We start from the raw sequence: 18,554 nt of genomic DNA on the forward strand, positions 1-18,554 counted from the left end.
ATCGAACCGATTCCTTATCGATTCTCTTATCGAGTCCAGATAGGTTGTTGTATATGGAAAAAAAAACACAATATTTGGTTTAACAAAAGCTCACTTTTATTATATAATAAAAAAATAAAATATAATAAATAAATAAATATTGACGGTTACCCACCTAAAAAAATAAAATAAATAAATATTGACTGTTGTTACCAAAAGTATATTAAGTGGGATTTTTCAGAGAAACAAATATATACAGTAACACAAAAACAACCTGTCTCTGTGATCACTATAGGTGTATAAATAATAATATAGTGTTAAATAAAATCAGTCCCTTGGGCACAAAACTGAAAATAATACAGCTCTCCAAAAAGTGCACTTCTGCTGCTATTTGACATAACTGTTTGTTATGATGCTTTGACATTTTTGCACTTTATTTCTTTATTGAAAGAACATTCTATGAAGAGAAAAGTTATTTGCAAATGTGGTTACAATGCTAATGAATGAAAAGTTAAAGCTAAAAGAAGAAATACACTTTATTGAGTTAACATTATTTCTTTATGGGGGGAAAATGTTATGAGCTAGAGAATATAACAACTACACTACCCAGCATGCAACGGGAGTTACGAGCATGCGCGGTAGCCCCGAAAAGTGTTGCATGTTGCCACGCTGTGAAAGTAAACGTCAAGAACTCAGCCAACACGCCTCGTCTGCATTATTTATAATTAGACCGACAACACATCTACAGTGTGATTTTGTTTTGTTTACAAGGAAAGAAAAACAAAAGTTAAAAAAGGGAGATATGTTGTATATATATGTATGTGCTGCGGTTGTTTTAAGAACGTTGCGACAGCTGCCGTAAAGGAGGTGCGTTGCTATGTTTCCGGTTGGTCGTAAAAGTGTTCGTCATGTGTTTTACCCTGCTAAAATCTCTCAGTAAAGTTATTCGATGGATTATAGCTTTTGTTTTGAACTTTATTACACCTTGGAGCGCTTTTTCCCGTCCATTGTTTTCCTGCTTTCGCTATCTGCGCCTAATGACTGAGCTATATGATGTCCCACGGAGCATTTCTGGTCGGGACGGGATTCGAATAAAGAATCAACTCTTTTCCTTTACTATAGTGGTCTCGATAACGGGTACCGGTTCTCAAAAAGGGATTCGAGTCCGAGGACTCGGTTCTTTTCTTATCAAACAACCGGGAAAACCGGTTTCGAGTATCATCCCTACTAGTGATGCATCGCAATTTTGGCCCTGAAAAAATACCTACTCTTATGTGTGCCTTTAAAAAAAGCGGTGCCTGTTGCCTAGAGACGTGTGACGTCAGCGAGTCCAATGCTCAGTCTGAGTCCCAGGCATAGCTAGAGTTGTTTTGTTAGCTTTAGCAGGCTACCAGCAGCAGCTCTTTTGAATCTTTGTGTTACCTCTGCTTAATAAATAGATTAAATATGATTCAATGGCTGTATGTTCTTGTCAACAGACGGGGTATTATTTGGATGGCAAGTTTGTCACTTCAATCATTGATTTGTTGTTCAATATTACAACCCTCAACCCTACTAGCGCGCAGTGCAGTGTGTGTCAAGTTTTAAGGTGGTGAAAAAAAACCTTGTGTTTTTCTGACCAGTTTTTCCAACTAAGACCTTGTTTTGTTGCGTGTTGCTAAACTTGGAGCTCATGCTCAGCCCCGTTGCATCTACTACCCCGCTCCCCTCTGTGCATGGAGCTGCGGCGCAGGAGTGAAGGACACACACACACACAAGCACACACACAGCTGTCAGCGCGCATAGATTGATCAGTGACACTTCTGCGTCAATCAACTGTCCATTTTTAACCGTTATGGTTTGAGTTTATTTCAAACACATACAGATGGGTGAACATTTGACTCTAGTTTGATCAAAGTTAAATGGATTTATTTCAGGAACAATATGCTATTTAAAGGGTAGAATCTCCTAGCATGCATGCTACTTTAAAAAAATAAACAATTGCACAACCTATTGTTAGTCACAAATGCGGCTGAATTTGTGGCAGTGTACAGCCCTGGTTTACTATGGATAGATCCACACTAAATCCAGAACATATGCCTTTTGCTGGGACTTTGCCTTAATACTAAGTACTTTCAATTCATGGGAACTTTTTACAGACAAAAACAGTTTGGCCATGGGTTCTCCTGTATAGCCAAATGTGGCAAACCTTTACATGGAGGACATGGATAAGAGAGCTCTGAACTCTTTTAAAGGAAAAGCACCAAGTCATTGGTCCAGATGTCGATGACACTTGGGTTAAAAATCAGAAGCCAAGAAGTTAAAGCCTTCACCGAGCACATTAACTCAGTGGACAAAACAAAATCAAGTTCACACGTTATTTTTGGACTGTGACCTCCACATTGGAGAAGACATGGGACTCCACCTTGGGGTTTACAGAAAATACACTCATATTGATTGATACCTACTTTTTGACTCACGCTACCCACTGGAGCACAAGCTGTTTTTTTTTTATCAGAAGCCTACAATACAGAGCTGATAGCATTCCCACCAGCCCACAGGCCAAAGAGAAAGAACATAAGCATTTGAGGGAAGCCTTCAAAGCCTTTAAACACTTCAAACCAGGCAACACTCTGAGCTGGCGACAAGTGCACCCCAAAGGCTGGACATTCTACACCCACAAAAACAATCTGGTAGTGTAGTGATGAATGCACTAATTTATATATTGGGGAAACAAAACAACCACTAAGCTGAATTATGGCACAGTATTGACAGGCAAACTCTTCAGGTTATTACTCGGCTGTCTACCTGCACCTCAAGGAGAAACAGCATCCCCCTTAAGATCTATAAGAAGGAAAATGTCCAGATTTTGGACAGGGAGGATGAATCAAAGGGGTGTGAGAGAAGCCATCTATGTCAAGGTTGAAAAAACATCCCTGGACACTACCTGTTTCCCACATGCTACACTGTCCTTTCAACCATTCCGAATGCAATTTAGGACCTGTCCCTACAGAACAGTTTTTAGGTGAAAATGGTGAAGATATGTACCGTTTCAGCCTTCTATTCCCACGCAAATAGCGTTTCTGGCGGTCTTAAACGAAAGTTTTTGAAACTTTCGTTTCGCACCTCAATGATCATTCGAGACCAGCCACCCGGACAGCTGCTGCAACAATTGGTTTGCATAAACAAAGATTTTCTGCACAAAATGTGAGAAACCATCTCAGAGAAGCTCATTTATATGCCCGTCGTCCTCATCAGGGTCTCGTCCTGACTGCAGTTCGTCGTCCTAATAGACTTGAGTGGGCAAATGCCCACATTCGATGGCGTCTGGCACGTTGGAGAGGTGTTCTCTTCACGGATGAATCCTGATTTTCACTGTTCAGGGCAGATGGCAGACAGACGGCGTGTGTGGCGTCGTGTGGGAGAGCGGTTTGCTGATGTCAACGTTGTGAATCGAGGAAAGCCCATGGTGGGGGTTATGATATGGGCAGGCGTATGTTGTGGACAACCAACGCATGTGCATTTTATTGATAGCATTTTGAATGCACAGAGATACCGTGATGAGATCCTGAGGCCCATTGTTGTGCCATTCACCTGAGACCATCCCCTTATGTTGAATCATGACAATGCACGGCCCCATGTTGCATGGATCTGTACACCATTCCTGGAAGCTGAAAATATCCCAGTTCTTGCATGGCCAGCATACTCACCGGACATGTCACCCATTGAGCATGTTTGGGATGCTGTGGATCGGCATATTCGACAGCGTGTTCCAGTTCTTGCCAACATCCAGCAAGTTCGCACAGCCAAGAGGAGTGGACCAACATTCCACAGGCCACAATCAACAACCTGATCAACTCGATGCGAAGATATGTTGCGCTGCGTGAGGCAAATGGTGGTCACACCAGATACTGACTGCTTTTCTGACCCCCGCAGACCCCCAATGAAGCAAAACTGCACATTTCAGAGTACATTTTTATTGTGGGCAGCTTAAGGCACTGCTGTTTAATCAATATCTTGATATGACACCTGTGAGGTGGGATGGATTATCTTGACAAAGACAAAGTGCTCACTAACTCAGATTTAGACAAATTTATGAACAATATTTGAGAGGAATATGTCTTTTGTGTATATAGTAAAAGTTTTGAATCTTTGAGTTCAATTCATGAAAAATGGGAGCAAAAACAAAAGTGTTGTTTATCTTTTTGTTCAGTATAAGAAACCAAAATTACCCACAAAGTCAGAATTATTATGTCATATAATCAATAAGCCATCGCTCCTCCACACGGAATAGAGTGAGTAGATATATTTGGGGGTGCCCACCCCACTCATACAATGTTAGGGAAAACACTAAGGTTTGCATGTTTTCCATATTTCTTTACTCTTGTGCCCGCTCACAATTCCAGAGCATGATTATTGAGTTGACTTTTCACAAACAGCGACCTTTCTGACCTGCAGCATCAGTTTAGTCCACAATGTGTCTCATTATAAGTCTAGAATATGCTCCTACTTTTCTGTAGCTCAATATTTATTGACCAATCCAGTTGTTAATAACATGCATGCATTTTCCTCTGTAGGGTCCTGATGAAAATGGATACGGACTTGCTTCTCTCAACTCTCGGCCTCTCTGAGGAGGAGCCTGACATGAATGACTGGGACCTGCCCTTGGCCTTCATGAAGAAACGGCACTCTGAGAAGATTGAGGGCTCCAAGGCGCTAGCGCAGAGCTGGAGGATGAAGGACAGGGTAAATATCTTCTTTTCCCTCCAACTATGCCCTCTGCTGTGCTCTGGTGTGTATCTGCAGGGGTTCTTGATGCAAAACTGGTCAGGATGTTTATCAAGAGGATAATGGAGTGGGAATTTGCGGGAATTTTTTTATATATTTGTTGTATTATGCAAGCAAAACATACAACAGAATCTACACAGAGTTTAAGTCATGCAAGAATTTTTATCGAAATTATTTGAAGTTGACAGCAAAATTGACCTGATTGCAGTCCGTGTCGCAGAGTTAGGTTTTTATGTTTGGAAAGAGCTGCATAAATGAACTCTACAGCTCAAGATGCTGCCATGTTAATCATTAGCATAAAAAACATGTGCTGAAGTTCATTTTGAGTCATTACTAACTCTGTCACCCTGCTGCTATTAATATTCATCTGCACAAAAAATGTATCCAGGAAAATTTAGTTTTGCTTCATTAACAATCGCTTGAGGGAGGTGTAGCCCTGACTGGTAATGAAATTAACCTCCTGTTTGGTCATTAAAATTAATATTTTGTATGTGCGGCCTGATTTTAATCCCCAGCAAGGACTACATATAGTGTGCAGCAAAATGGTATCATTTTAAGATTGTCTTAATCTGACCTAATCATTGTTAGTTAGTTTCTCACAGCCAATGTAGATCAATGGGGTCCACAATATTGCCAGCGAGGGCTGCATACAGAAAAATAGAAGGCTGCGTGGTCCACTTTGACACATTTGTACATTGACGATGCTAAAATATGTCCGATTAACAGTCGTGGTCAAAAGTTTACATACACTTGTGAAGGACATAATGTCATGGCTGTCTTGAGTTTCCAATCATCTCTACAATTCTTATTTTTTTGTGATAGAGTGATTGGAGCACATACTTGTTTGTCACAAAAAAACATTCATGAAGTTTGGTTCTTTTATGAATTTATTATGGGTCTACTGAAAATGTGAGCAAATCTGCTGGGTCAAAAGTATACATACAGCAATGTTAATATTTGGTTACATGTCCCTTGGCAAGTTTCACTGCAATAAGGCGCTTTTGGTAGCCATCCACAAGCTTCTGCTTGAATTTTTGACCACTCCTCTTGACAAAATTGGTGCAGTTCAGCTAAATGTGTAGGTTTTCTGACATGGACTTGTTTCTTCAGCATTGTCCACACGTTTAAGTCAGGACTTTGGGAAGGCCATTCTAAAACCTTAATTCTGGCCTGATTTAGCCCTTCCTTTACCACTTTTGACGTGTGTTTTGGTTCATTGTCCTGTTGGAACACCCAACTGCGCCCAAGACCCAACCTCCGGGTTGTTGATTTTAGGTAACTCATCAGGATGTGCAAAATTAAAATTCTTCACCAAACTAAAAAAGGGGAAACCAAGGCTGAAAACCGAAGAAACACCAAAATAATTTACCGTATGTTTATTATTACTATTGCATTTAAGGCTAATACTGTGTATTAACGTCACTAAAATCAAAGCATTGCAACATTACAATCTTTATCATTCAAAGAATAAAACAATCCTAAAATTATTAAAATATTTATTATCCACTGGTATTCCAACAATATCAAATACTAATAATTATTTACAGGTTAAATACTGAGTGGTGCCACAGACGGCATTGATTACTTTTCTGTGTTAGTCATATAATCAGAATGGGGATTTGAAAGTTAAGATTGAATTGGATGGATGGATTTGGATTTCTGGTGATTAAACCCGACGTGGAGAACGTCTTCTCAGAAACCCCCCTGTCGATATTTTCATGTGACACGTTTGCGAGTCTCATATTGAAGCACGTCCAGACTGCTGACATGCTGTCTCCACTCCATACCTGATAACATTTGCTTTTTAAAATATGGGAAATTTCCCTTGAAAATGGTTTTATAATGTAAGGGATTTTCATAGACCAAGGCGATATGGCCTAAACATAAAATCTCAGTTTCCCCTAATCTTCAGCTCCCCTTCTTTTTAAAGAAACCAATGAATACAAGTTACAGGGGTAATTCAAAACAAGTTTTTCTTTTTTTTGATCAAATACTAGTTGTTACCGCATCTTACGGTTTGCACAATTCAAATGTGTATGTTTTTTTTGGACCAGATATAAATGTAACTTTTTATGCAATCATTTTCAAATAACTAAATTAAGGGCTTCCTCTGGGAGGCAGTACTTCTGTCTTGAATACAATAATTCTGTAAACAAAAGTGTAGCAACTTAGGTGGAGTTTGTTGTTGTGGTCTTGTTCGGTGGAGTTTGTTGTTGTGGTCTTGTTCGCCTCGTGAAGAGTTGCATTTTGTTTGGGTGTGAGTGAGGGCTATGGAAGCTCATGTAGGCAAACAAATATGGCAGAGCAGGAGGAGAAAAACATAGATTCAGATTTTTTTTTAAACCTCTACAACAAGAAACTTGAATCTATCGATAAAATCAATAAATCGCCCAGACCTAGATTTTCATTTTCATCGCAAATCACCAAATTTAGGTTTCCTAGTTAGGAACTCGGCAGGTCTGTTGTTAGCCCTCGTGCCTCACAGCAAGAAGGTCCTGGGTTCGATTCGGGGTCTTTCTGTGTGGAGTTTGCATGTTCTACCAGAGGCTGCATGGGTTCCCTCCGGGTACTCCCCACCTCCAAAGATATGCACCCGGAGATGCGCTGATTGGCAACATTAAGGCTAACTAACTAAGGTTATACAGGGTATATCCCACGTAGCCTTATCCCCGTTCACACACACACACACAATGCTATTGTTTAAGATCCCCTCCGTCCGCCGGCACAACGCGACCTAGTACGCATGCGCGGAAAATGATTATTATGGTAAATTAACTTACCTGAACAATATCCAGTGTTGTTGTATTTCCATTAACTGGAATCCAGTGTGCTGTGGGGCCCTATTGTAGTGAATCACACCTGAGCAATCATAAATTAATCAAATCTTTAATGGACACGTGAAAGTAAACAATGTGATAAAGGACATTTTACAACAATCAATCTAGGGATCTAGATATCTGGTCAGGGCACTCCTCACTCTTTTACCTTCACCTTCATTGTCCATTCGTTTTTGGTGACTTTATATACTCTGGACATAGACGTTGAGTAATCGCTCGACATAAATGGTGGACAATAACTAATACAGTCTGCTTTGCCAGTTCAAATGGATTCGCTGTTTTCCGTATTCTTCCCTCGTCGGCCAGGTAATACAAAGCACACGCTACCTTTTTTATCACATCCACGGGAGCCCGCAGTGTCGTTGTCTCTCCTTCGACAAATAGACAAAGTTTTTTGGTAGGTAGAATCAAAGCTGACATGGACATTCAAAAGTTCTCTTGCCTTTCCTCTGGCACAACACACTCGTTGACAAACATATCTTATCCAAAATCGTCGCTTAACATTGCTATGTTGCCGTCTAAGATGTGTTGTATCCGAAATAGTTGCAATCGCACGTTTCCTTCTCTTAAGGTATTCTTGTGATTTCCACAAGCGTCTGTACATGTAGAAGAAGGAGAAACACAGGCATGTCTGGATGACTTGTCTCCATATCTCCGGCGGTTACCTCCGAGTTACGAAACCGATTGTTATGAAGCTGGCTGTGGCGCGTTCTTTCTGACGTCACTTTCTGTGTGGGGCGCAGTCTTTCTGACGTCACTTTCTCTCCGAACTTAGTTTGTAAACGATCGATGAGTCCATACAGAGCTAAGAGCCGGAGATTCAACAAATACACGGCACACTTACCCATGTAAAAAATTGTCCAAGGAGGGGAACCTTAAATGATGGTTTAGTGTGGCTGACACGTGCTTAGGCTAAATAATTCTTAGTTTAAGGGGTTATCCGGCTTAGTTTAGACATAGCCTAATTCTAATCAAATATCAGGCATAGATAATTAATTCATTCGCGGGACAGATCGGGCCCTGACTTTGACACACAGGGTGTACAACAAAAAACTTGAATATCGATAAAATCAATATATATCGCCCAGGCCTAGGCGATATATCTAGCCTTTGCTTCAAAATCCACAGCTTTGATTCCCTTTCACCTCACTCTATCAGCTTCTGTCTGCTCCAACGTCTCACTCTTCCTTTGTGCTCGCTTCTAGAATCAGTAGTTAATTCTCCATAAAGTCAGATTCAAAAAGATATGGTTGTGAATCCTCATTTGTCCAAAAATAGTCGTCCTTGTTGTTTTTGACCAGGTCTACCATAATTAGAACACAATAATTTTTTATCCAGAAGTAGAAACACCAATTGTCGGACGTGCGCTGCTATGGAAATGGAAATAAATGCGGCATTGAATTAAATTACCAAAATACGGTAAATATTGTACATATTGTATATTGTTATGATTAGCGGTTTCTTCTTCCGGTCGGCGGACTTATTATTTTTTTCCGGTCGGCGGACTGGGTATCGAAACTAGGAATCGAAATTTAAACTTCTGAACGATTCCGGGAGAATCGGAAAGTTAGTCCCGGTTCCAATCGATACTCGATAATCGATACCCAACCCTAATCTTGTCTCTCATAATGATTGTGAATGATAGGCAAAATTCCAAAAAAGGTGCAGTTCCCCTAAACAGTGGTTCCGGATGAAAGACACAGTCTCTGATGGCAATTTTGCGGCATATTGGTGTAAAAGGGGTTAGAGTCCAATGCCGGTACAGTGATGGCAAACAAACCTGAACCTCGACCTATAAAGATAACTAGGAGTTTGCTCTAGGCTTTGAGCTTTATTTGAGATAGATGTGGTAAACCTGTTATCAGCTGAAAATGTAGCTTACACACCTAAAAATGTATTATTTTTTATACATATTCAAGTTCATCATAGTTTTATAAGCTATTATTTATTAAAAAAAAGTTGAATTAGTCAGGAAAGTCTTAACCATCAGCATTTGTAATGACATTTTGTGCTGCGATTATGCAACAAAATCAATTATATTTGATGAATGCTTTATTACATTTTCTGCATTCAAGTAGTAAAGCAGATTTGGATATTTATTGTGCATTCCACCACTTAATCATGACAGTTATTTTCAATACAATTTTTGGTCATCTTCCTGCTTGTTAACTTTTTAAACCCAGGGCATAAAAATTACATTTTGATGGAAAATGACACATCTAAACTTGATTATATTCAAGGTCGACATGAATGATTTTTGAATCAAAGTAAAGTGGGTGCTCAAAATTTTTGTGTAGCTATTTTAGCTTTTTTGTTTTTCATGTTAAACACGCTGTGGTACCTCAGCTTAAACGTGCTTCACATTACAAATTATTTTGGAATAATGGCTTTCTCTCGGCTATTTTTTTCTTTAAAATTTGAGAAAAAAATTAGTCTACAAGCCAGCTTTGCATAATGTGATTCTGTACAAGTACATTATAATTACAAGACTTATTAAAACTACTGTAGTTGTTTGTAGAACATTATATTGTATTGTTTTTTATATAATTATTGTTACTTGGGCTACAGTTTTTGATTATTTTAGTATTAAAGTAATCTATCAATTAGTTTGTTCAATTATTCAAGTAATACGATAAAACATTTAATAACTTCAATGCATATTTAATGGAAATACCGTTTATTTTGGACAATAAGGCACACTTGAAATCTGATAACCTGATAACCCGGGGCGCCTAAAGTACCGATTATGTCTGGTTTTGCTTACCGAACTCAGAGTAGAGGGGTTGTTCGGTATACCGGTACTAATAAAGTACCGCGATACTAATTAATTGTATTAATTTATATTAATTGAAATAGGTACTACACCCATACTTGTCAACCCGCACGATTTTCCCGGGAGACTCCCGAATTTCAGTGCCCCTCCCGAAAATCTCACGGGGCAATCATTCTCCCGAATTTCTCTCAATGTCCACCCGGACAACAATATTGGGAAGGCACGCCTTTAGCGTCCTCTCTCACCTGAAAAGCAGACTATTATATCCATAGGTTTATCTATAACCCATAAAGTAGGCAGGCACGGCGCTATTTCTCACCGTGTGTTTATTCCAGCCGGCACGTTGATACACTGACACACAACATCCGGATTCCCATCATGCATTGCTTAAAAATTACGGCAAGTAGTAATGTCCAAAAACATAACAGAGACGAAGCAGAAGAACGAAGAAGAGACATGGTGACGACGAGTAAGAAGTACGCTTGCAAGTTCCAAAATGATTGGAAAAAATAATTTCAGTTCATACAGGACAGCTCGAAGGGGAAGGGCTATGCTGCCTGCTGAGGCATTTTTGGCGTAATGCAAACGTTCCTAAACCGAAAAGGACTCAAGTAGAGGAGTTTGTGAATCAAGGTTCCACTGTACTAAACTACTAATTTTCTTTCATGTACAAAACCCAAAACCAGTGAAGTTGGCACGTTGTGTAAATGGTAAATAAAAATGGAATACAATGATTTGCAAATCCTTTTCAATTTATATTAAATTGAATAAACTGCAAAGACAATATATTTAATGTTCCAACTGAGAAATATAATTTTTTTTGTTGCAAATAATCATTAAATTAGAATTTAATTGCAGCAACACATTGCAAAAAAGTTGGCACTGGGCATTTTTACCACTGTGTTACATGGCCTTTCCTTTTAACAACACTCAGTAAACGTTTGGGAACTGAGGAGACCAATTGTTGAAGCTTTTCAGGTGGAATTCTTTCCCGTTCTTGCTTGATGTACAGCTTAAGTTGTTCAACAGTCCAGGGTCTCTATTGTGGTATTTTAGGCATCATAATGCGCCACACATTTTCCATGGGAGACAGGTCTGGACTACAGGCAGGCCAGTCTAGTACCCGCACTCTTTTACTATGAAGCCATGCTGTGGTAACACGTGGTTTGGCATTGTCTTGCTGAAATAAGCAGGGGCGTCCATGATAACGTTGCTTGATAATGTACTTTTCAGCATTAATGGTGCCTTCAAAGATGTGTAAGTTACCCATGCCTTGGGCACTAATACCATACCATCACAGATGCTGGCTTTTGAACTTTGTGCCAGATGGTTCCTGTCTTTGGTCCGGAGGACACGACGTCCACAGTTTCGGAAAACCATTTGAAATATGGACTCGTCAGACCACAGAACATTTTTACACTTTGCATCAGTCCATCTTAGATGAGCTCAAGCCTAGCGAAGCCGGCTGCATTTTTGGGTGTTGTTGATTAATGGCTTTCGCTTTGCATAGTAGAGTTTTAAATTGCACTTACAGATGTACCGACAAACTGTAGTTACTGACAGCGGTTTTCTCAAGTGTCTCTGAGCTAATGTGGTGATATCTTTTGCACACTGATGTCGCTAAGGTCACGGGCATTCAATGTTGGTTTTCAGCCTTGCTGCTTATGTGCAGGGATTTCTCCAGATTCTCTGATCCTTTTGATGATATTACGGACCGTAGATGGTGAAATCCCTACATTCCTTGCAAAAGCTGGTTGAGACATGTTCTTAAACAAGTTGCTCAGGCATTTGTTGACAAAGTGGTGACCCTCGCCCCATCCTTGTTTGTGAATGACTGAGCATTTTTTGAAAGCTGCTTTTATACCCAATCATGGCACCTACCTGTTCCCAATTAGCCTGTTCACCTGTGAGATGTTCCAAATAAGTGTTTGATGAGCATTCCTCAACTTTTATCAGTCTTTTGTGTCTCTTGTGTCAGCTTTTTTGAAACATGTTGCATGCATTAAATTCCAAATAACAAAAAAAATAACAAAGTTTCTCAGTTCGAACGTTAAGTATCTTGTTTTTGCAGTCTATTCAATTGAATATACGTTGAAAAGGATTTGCAAATCATTGTATTCTGTTTTTATTTACCATTTACACAACATGCCAACTTCACTGGTTTTGGGTTTTGTACATGCATGCACGCTTACCTACAAACGCAATCACACTCATGGTCAGGGTATCTAATGACGCCTTATTTAGATGTTCAACTGTCGAATAATAAAATCAATAATTTGTCAATAACCAAGCTCATTCTAATAATGTGGAAATGAGACAAGCGGTCTGTACTGCTTTATCTTCTGCATCATTAGTTGGATTCAATCAATGTTCACAGTTCATTAGACACCATACAACGTGGGCCACAGAAGCGTGTGAACTGGATGCAAGTATGAAGTCATTACTGCAGTGTTTCCTCTACTATTATATCAGTGGGCAAACTAGTAAATGCAAACAGGAGGCTGACATAGAAAAACTGTGCAACATCCATCATTTGGATTTAGAACTTAAGCTGTCCAACCATCTGCAGAAAACTATACTTTGAAAGGCAACAATCCTGGCAAAGAGTGGTAATATGACCAATTTGTTATACAGTGGTACCTCGGCTGAGGAGTTTATTTGGTTCTGTGACAGAGTTCAAAACCCATAATACTCATACCTCAAATAAATACAATTGCGATAAATTGAAATCAAATTAATCAGTGCAACAGGCCCCCAAACATCACCACAGTTTTGATGAAGCGTGGCAAGGCTTACCTTGCGGTGCCTGTAAATACCACTGTGAATTTTACGGTAAAGTGTGGCAGTTGAGCTGCCAGTTTTTTTACCCTACAACTTCTGATATATATATTTTTTAAATGTACTAAAAACTACGGCAGTTTAATGAAGTAATATAATAAGGGATGCATTGCAATTTTTTTCAAGCCTGTAGTTGTACCATTAATTGTTTTTCCTCAAGTCAGATACTGATAACCGATAACTTATTTATACACACTATTCTTTAAATTTAGATTCAACTGTAGTTTGTGCACACCTGTAGGTAAGGAACTCAAACAAAGAGAGATTTGAAAAACTGTACCTGTAGATTTGACCTGACAAAACCCAGTATCTTCAACGATGCTAATGGGCTGGTTGTCCAGGTTCCAACATTTACATGACGGCATCCCAGCTCGAAACCTAACACTCCTAAAGCACAGTATGGGTAATCTAGCTTTTTTAAAGATCAAGAACATTTGGTTCCTAGAGAAATGTGTGGTTTGTGTTTCTACTGCATTTCGCACTACAGGGTAGTTGATACAAATCAGGCTGATGACGTATAGAGGAGTGGTTTATTATATTTCCACACTGATACCATGTAAATAAACGGACAATATTATGTCAGAGTTATTATACTAAAAAGTAAGTAAATGAAATACAAAGCAATCATATACAAAACAGGAATATTTATAAAATAAAGTGTGCCGAATTATTTATAAAAGTCAGGCTTTAGTCCACAATGTCCAACAGCCAGAAATCTCGGTAAATGATGAATTCATGAGGGTCAGGTGATTCCTTTTGATCCATTTCAGCTGTAAATAATAATATATAAATTATACATGTCACGGTTTATCTCACGCCGACAACACGAATACATCAGCTATAAGATTTTGTATTCCCAACAGCAGACAGTTGGACACAACCTTATGCCAGAAAAAAACAACCTCTTAGGCGGAGCTAATGATGCTAAATTGTCTAATTAGATGCATTGAAGTGGACTTCACACCTTCATTTGGATTGTTGTGCTCGATTCCCAGCTGGAGTCTATACTGCTGACTTGTTGCTTCCAGCATGCTTTGGTGTGCCAGGCCAAGATCGATGCACTCCCCCATTTTAATAACCTTTATTCATTGCAACCCTCACAAATGAAATAATCAAGGGCCATTGATCCTAGCGGAAAGCTGGGGGATGTGTGGGAGAGACCTCTAATAAAGCAGTAAAGATGAAACCTCCCCTGAAGTCCTGTGCAGGTATTAATGAATGTATGCCAATTATACTGGATGTGTTGACTATTCACACGCACATTAATCTGCACTAGAGATGTCACAATATGAACATTTCTGATCACAATTTTTATTGACCAAACTTATGCTTATCATTGACGATGTTACAATGAAAATTTTTGGCCTCCGACCTCAATCCAAGTTTTTGGCATTTAATTCGGTCCGATACTTTTGACAATAGATTGTATAATTCAAAAAGGTTTATAACAAGTAACTAAAGTAAACACAATAACACATTTTTATAAATCTTATCTTATTACAAAACACAAAACCAGTGAAGTTGGCACATTGTGTAAATCGTAAATAAAAACAGAATACAATGATTTGCAAATCCTTTTCAAACTATATTCAATTGAATCAATTGCAATGTTGGCGCTAGGAATTTTCAGTCTCCGGGAATATCAGCGCAACAGAGTCCAATAAGCACTCCTTAATAAACTCTCCGTCAGAAAACGCCTTACTTTTTCTGCCGATTTTGTGAGAAATGACGAAACTTGTCCTGACGGCTGCATCTCTGGGGGTGTGAAATTTGGCAAAAAGTCCTTGTTGGGTTTGCAGTTTTACCATCAACGCATCAGCCTCCCTTCATCAGACAGATTCCGCTTATTTTCCTCGTGCTTCGTCGTGTAGTGGCGATTCAAATTATATTCTTAAAACACAACAACCTGTGTACCACAAATTAAGCACACGGCTTTACCTTTAATTTCTGTAAAGAAATACTTGGCATTCCATGTCTTGTTGGAAACACGCCATTCGTCATCAACTTTTCTCTTTTTAGCGTCTCATCACTTGTCGCTGTGCACCTTCACTCACAGGTTACACCCGGACATACGACCATGAATAACACTTTTTCAAAATAAAAGCAGCACAGTTGTATTGCACGCACGACATAAATGTTTTTTAAACTTTATTTTGTAATTTGTGATTGCCGCTGTTCACATTCACTCACAATCACACACGCGCATACGTCCACACGGAAGTAATACAAATATCGCTTTTCAAAACAAAAGCAGCACCGTTGTATTGCACACTCGACATAGATACTTTTTTAAATTTGTTTTGTAATTTATGATTGGCCTCACGCGTGCCGGACAGGGACGCACAAAGGGCCGGATGTGGCCCGCGGGCCGCAGAATGCCCAGGTCTGCTATAAACATTCACACAGAAAATATATTTGAAGCCAAACTTCAGTTTGTGAGGTATTTACGTTATTTAAAGTTGTATTGTTAGTTTACTTTTCTGAAAAACAACATTTTCCAGATTGATATAACAAATGACCACTGTAGGACACTGCTTGCCATACTGTAAAAGTTAAAAGACACTGAACTGTACTTTGTTTTACACTCGATGTTTACTTTGTCACTTTATGGACAACAACTGGAAGTTATTCTTTTAAATATTTACTTGAAACAGTAGATGTTCCTGCACAATTATTTGCACTTAGAAATACTTGTTTGTAGTAAAACATATGATTAGAACATTTTAGCATTATTTTTGTGTTCAACTACCATAAACTTGTTCATCCTAAACATTCCTGCCACTTAATTTTACACAATATGGCAATTTCACCATGCTTTTTTGGGGACATACAGTACAGGCCAAAAGTTTGGACACACCATCTCATTTCAATGTGTTTTCTTTATTTTCATGACTATTTACATCGTAGATTATCACTGAAGGCATCAAAACTATGACACCTGTAAAGAGAAAACCCTTTCAGGTGACTACTATCATCGAGAGAATGCCAAGATTGTGCAAAACAGAGCAAATAGTGGCTATTTTGAAGAAACTACAATATAAAACATGTTTTCAGTTATTTCACTTTTAAGTACATAACTCCGCATGTGTTCATTCATAGTTTTGATGCCTTCAGTGACAATCTACAATGTAAATAGTCATGAAAATAAAGAAAACACATTGAATGAGAAGGAGTGTCCAAACTTTTGGCCTGTACTGTATATTGCAATATACAGTACAGTATACGGTACCGAACCTTAATATCGTAACAGTATCGTACTGTGAGAATTTGATAGTTACATTCCGACTAATAACTGTAATCATTGCATCTCTAATCTACACTAAAATGTTTCGTGATATTATTTTTATTCCCCCGATGTTTTTCGACCCTTTTCTCTTTCCATATTTCTTCACTGATTCAAAGCATTTTAACTTCAAAATTTCCCCTCATTCGGGACATTAACACATGCCAAAATAATCCACTTTTCCTGCCATTCCCCATGTATCACATTTCTCAACCAATTGAAACTATTCCAAAATGAAAACATAAATCTCATTGAGGACATTTGGGACTCTTTTCCATCCCCCCCAAAATACCCACGTTTTCCATATTCTATATTTTTTGTAGCGCCAATTCCCTTTGACTTTACCACTTCCACATTTCTCATCAGATTGAAATAATTATATCGTCATAACAGCACACATGAGACAAAAGAGATGGTGCAGAATTTAGTATTTGAGGTCCCAGATTTAACCCAATAAGTTTGACTTTGAGTTTGAGTTTGAGTTTATTTCGAACATGCAAGCATACAACATGATACATCACAATTTCCAGTTTCTCTTTTCAACATGTTCGAAAAGGAGTAGGAAGAAGCAGAGCTTATTTAATCCTACCCCTTTTCTTTTACATAACAGTTGCTAAAACTTTAGTTCACTTCCTGTTCTCAAATCATCCACGATATACTCTATAAGTAATCACAATAAAAATAAATAAATAAAAATAAATAAATAATAATTGGTGAAGTAAGTTACATTTCATATGATGAGATAAGTAAGATTATTTTGAGAGTGAAAGAATGGATGAATTAAATAAATTCAGAATGTTTATCATGGTTCTTCTTCTTTGTACTTTGTAAACACTAAGTTTGAAGAGTTTCTTGAAGTGGATTATATTAGTACATTGTTTGATCGCTTTGCTTAATCCATTTCATAATTTAATTCCACATACTGATATACTGAAGGTCTTAAGTGTTGTACGTGCGTACAAATGTTTTAAATTACATTTCTCTCTAAGATTATATTTCTCCTCTTTTTTTTTAAGAAGAATTGTTGTATATTCTTGGGTAGCAGATTATAGTTTGCTTTGTGTATAATTTTAGCTGTTTGCAAATTCACTATGTCGTGGAATTTCAGTATCTTTGATTCAATAAATAAATGATTTGTATGTTCTCTATATCCAACATTATGTATTATTCTAACTGATCTTTTTTGTAACACCGTTAATGAATGAAGTGTACTTTTGTAATTATTTCCCCATATTTCTACACAGTAACTCAGATATGGTAACACTAGTGAGCAGTACCACAAGCACGATAACATTCCTTACATATTTTAGATAATTGAAACCATTCCAGTGTCATGCTCTGTGCTAGCATGTAGGTCACAGTAGTCAGTGTAGAGCTTGTGGAACAGTGCAGATTGACTGTATAACTCAACACACAGCCATTAATGTCAAAACTGCTGACAACAAAAGTGTAATTTCTTCAGTGTTGTCCCATGCAAAGTTGAATATTTGGAGAGATGTGAGGCTATTATATGGATTGTATATATACAATTGTGGTTGCCTATCTACGATGGCTTTGGGATAAGGTAGCGGCTTTTCCAGGGTGTATCCTGCATTCAGCCTCAGCCCTCGTGACCCTGAGAGGTATAATTAGACATTAGACAAAACTTTATTGATCCACAAGGGAAATTGTTCCACACGGTAGCTCAGTTATAAGATTTAAGGCTGCAGCTAACGATTATTTTTCTATCGATTAATCTATAGATTATTTTTTCGATTAATCGGTTAATCTATAGATTATTTTTTTTCAATTAATCTATAGATTTTTCCTTTTACCGATTATTTTTTTATTCTAAATGAAGATGAAAAAATAAATGTAGGCCAGTTTTTTCAAAAGGCATGGCTTTTATTTACAAAAAAAAAGAAGTATGGCCACTCAGTCAACATTGACAACAACATGACTAAATATTCTGTAACAATGTAAACATTTAAAACTTTTAACCTTTAACAAAATTAAAAGTAGCTTATTTGCTTTTTAATGTGCAAATATAAAAGTCAACATCCAGTGCAAATCTTAATATTCTGCAATAGTATAAGCA

General features: G+C 38.2%; 1 protein-coding gene across 7 annotated transcripts in view; it reads left to right on the forward strand.

Annotated features, from left to right (window-relative positions):
- Positions 1 to 18,554, forward strand: part of rptor (regulatory associated protein of MTOR, complex 1) — a 401,659-nt gene that overhangs the window by 90,108 nt on the left and 292,997 nt on the right. For all 7 annotated transcript variants that reach the window (XR_009823861.1, XR_009823860.1, XM_062033466.1 and 4 more), the window contains exon 2: positions 4,536 to 4,704. Coding sequence is in view for 5 of the 7 variants with exons in the window: in XM_062033466.1 (XP_061889450.1) it covers positions 4,543 to 4,704 (162 nt within the window). In the remaining 2 variants the exon portion in view is untranslated. The remainder of the gene's footprint in view (positions 1 to 4,535; positions 4,705 to 18,554) is intronic.

This window comes from Entelurus aequoreus, linkage group LG22 (assembly GCF_033978785.1).
Source record: "Entelurus aequoreus isolate RoL-2023_Sb linkage group LG22, RoL_Eaeq_v1.1, whole genome shotgun sequence".
NCBI classification, from domain to species: domain Eukaryota; kingdom Metazoa; phylum Chordata; class Actinopteri; order Syngnathiformes; family Syngnathidae; genus Entelurus; species Entelurus aequoreus.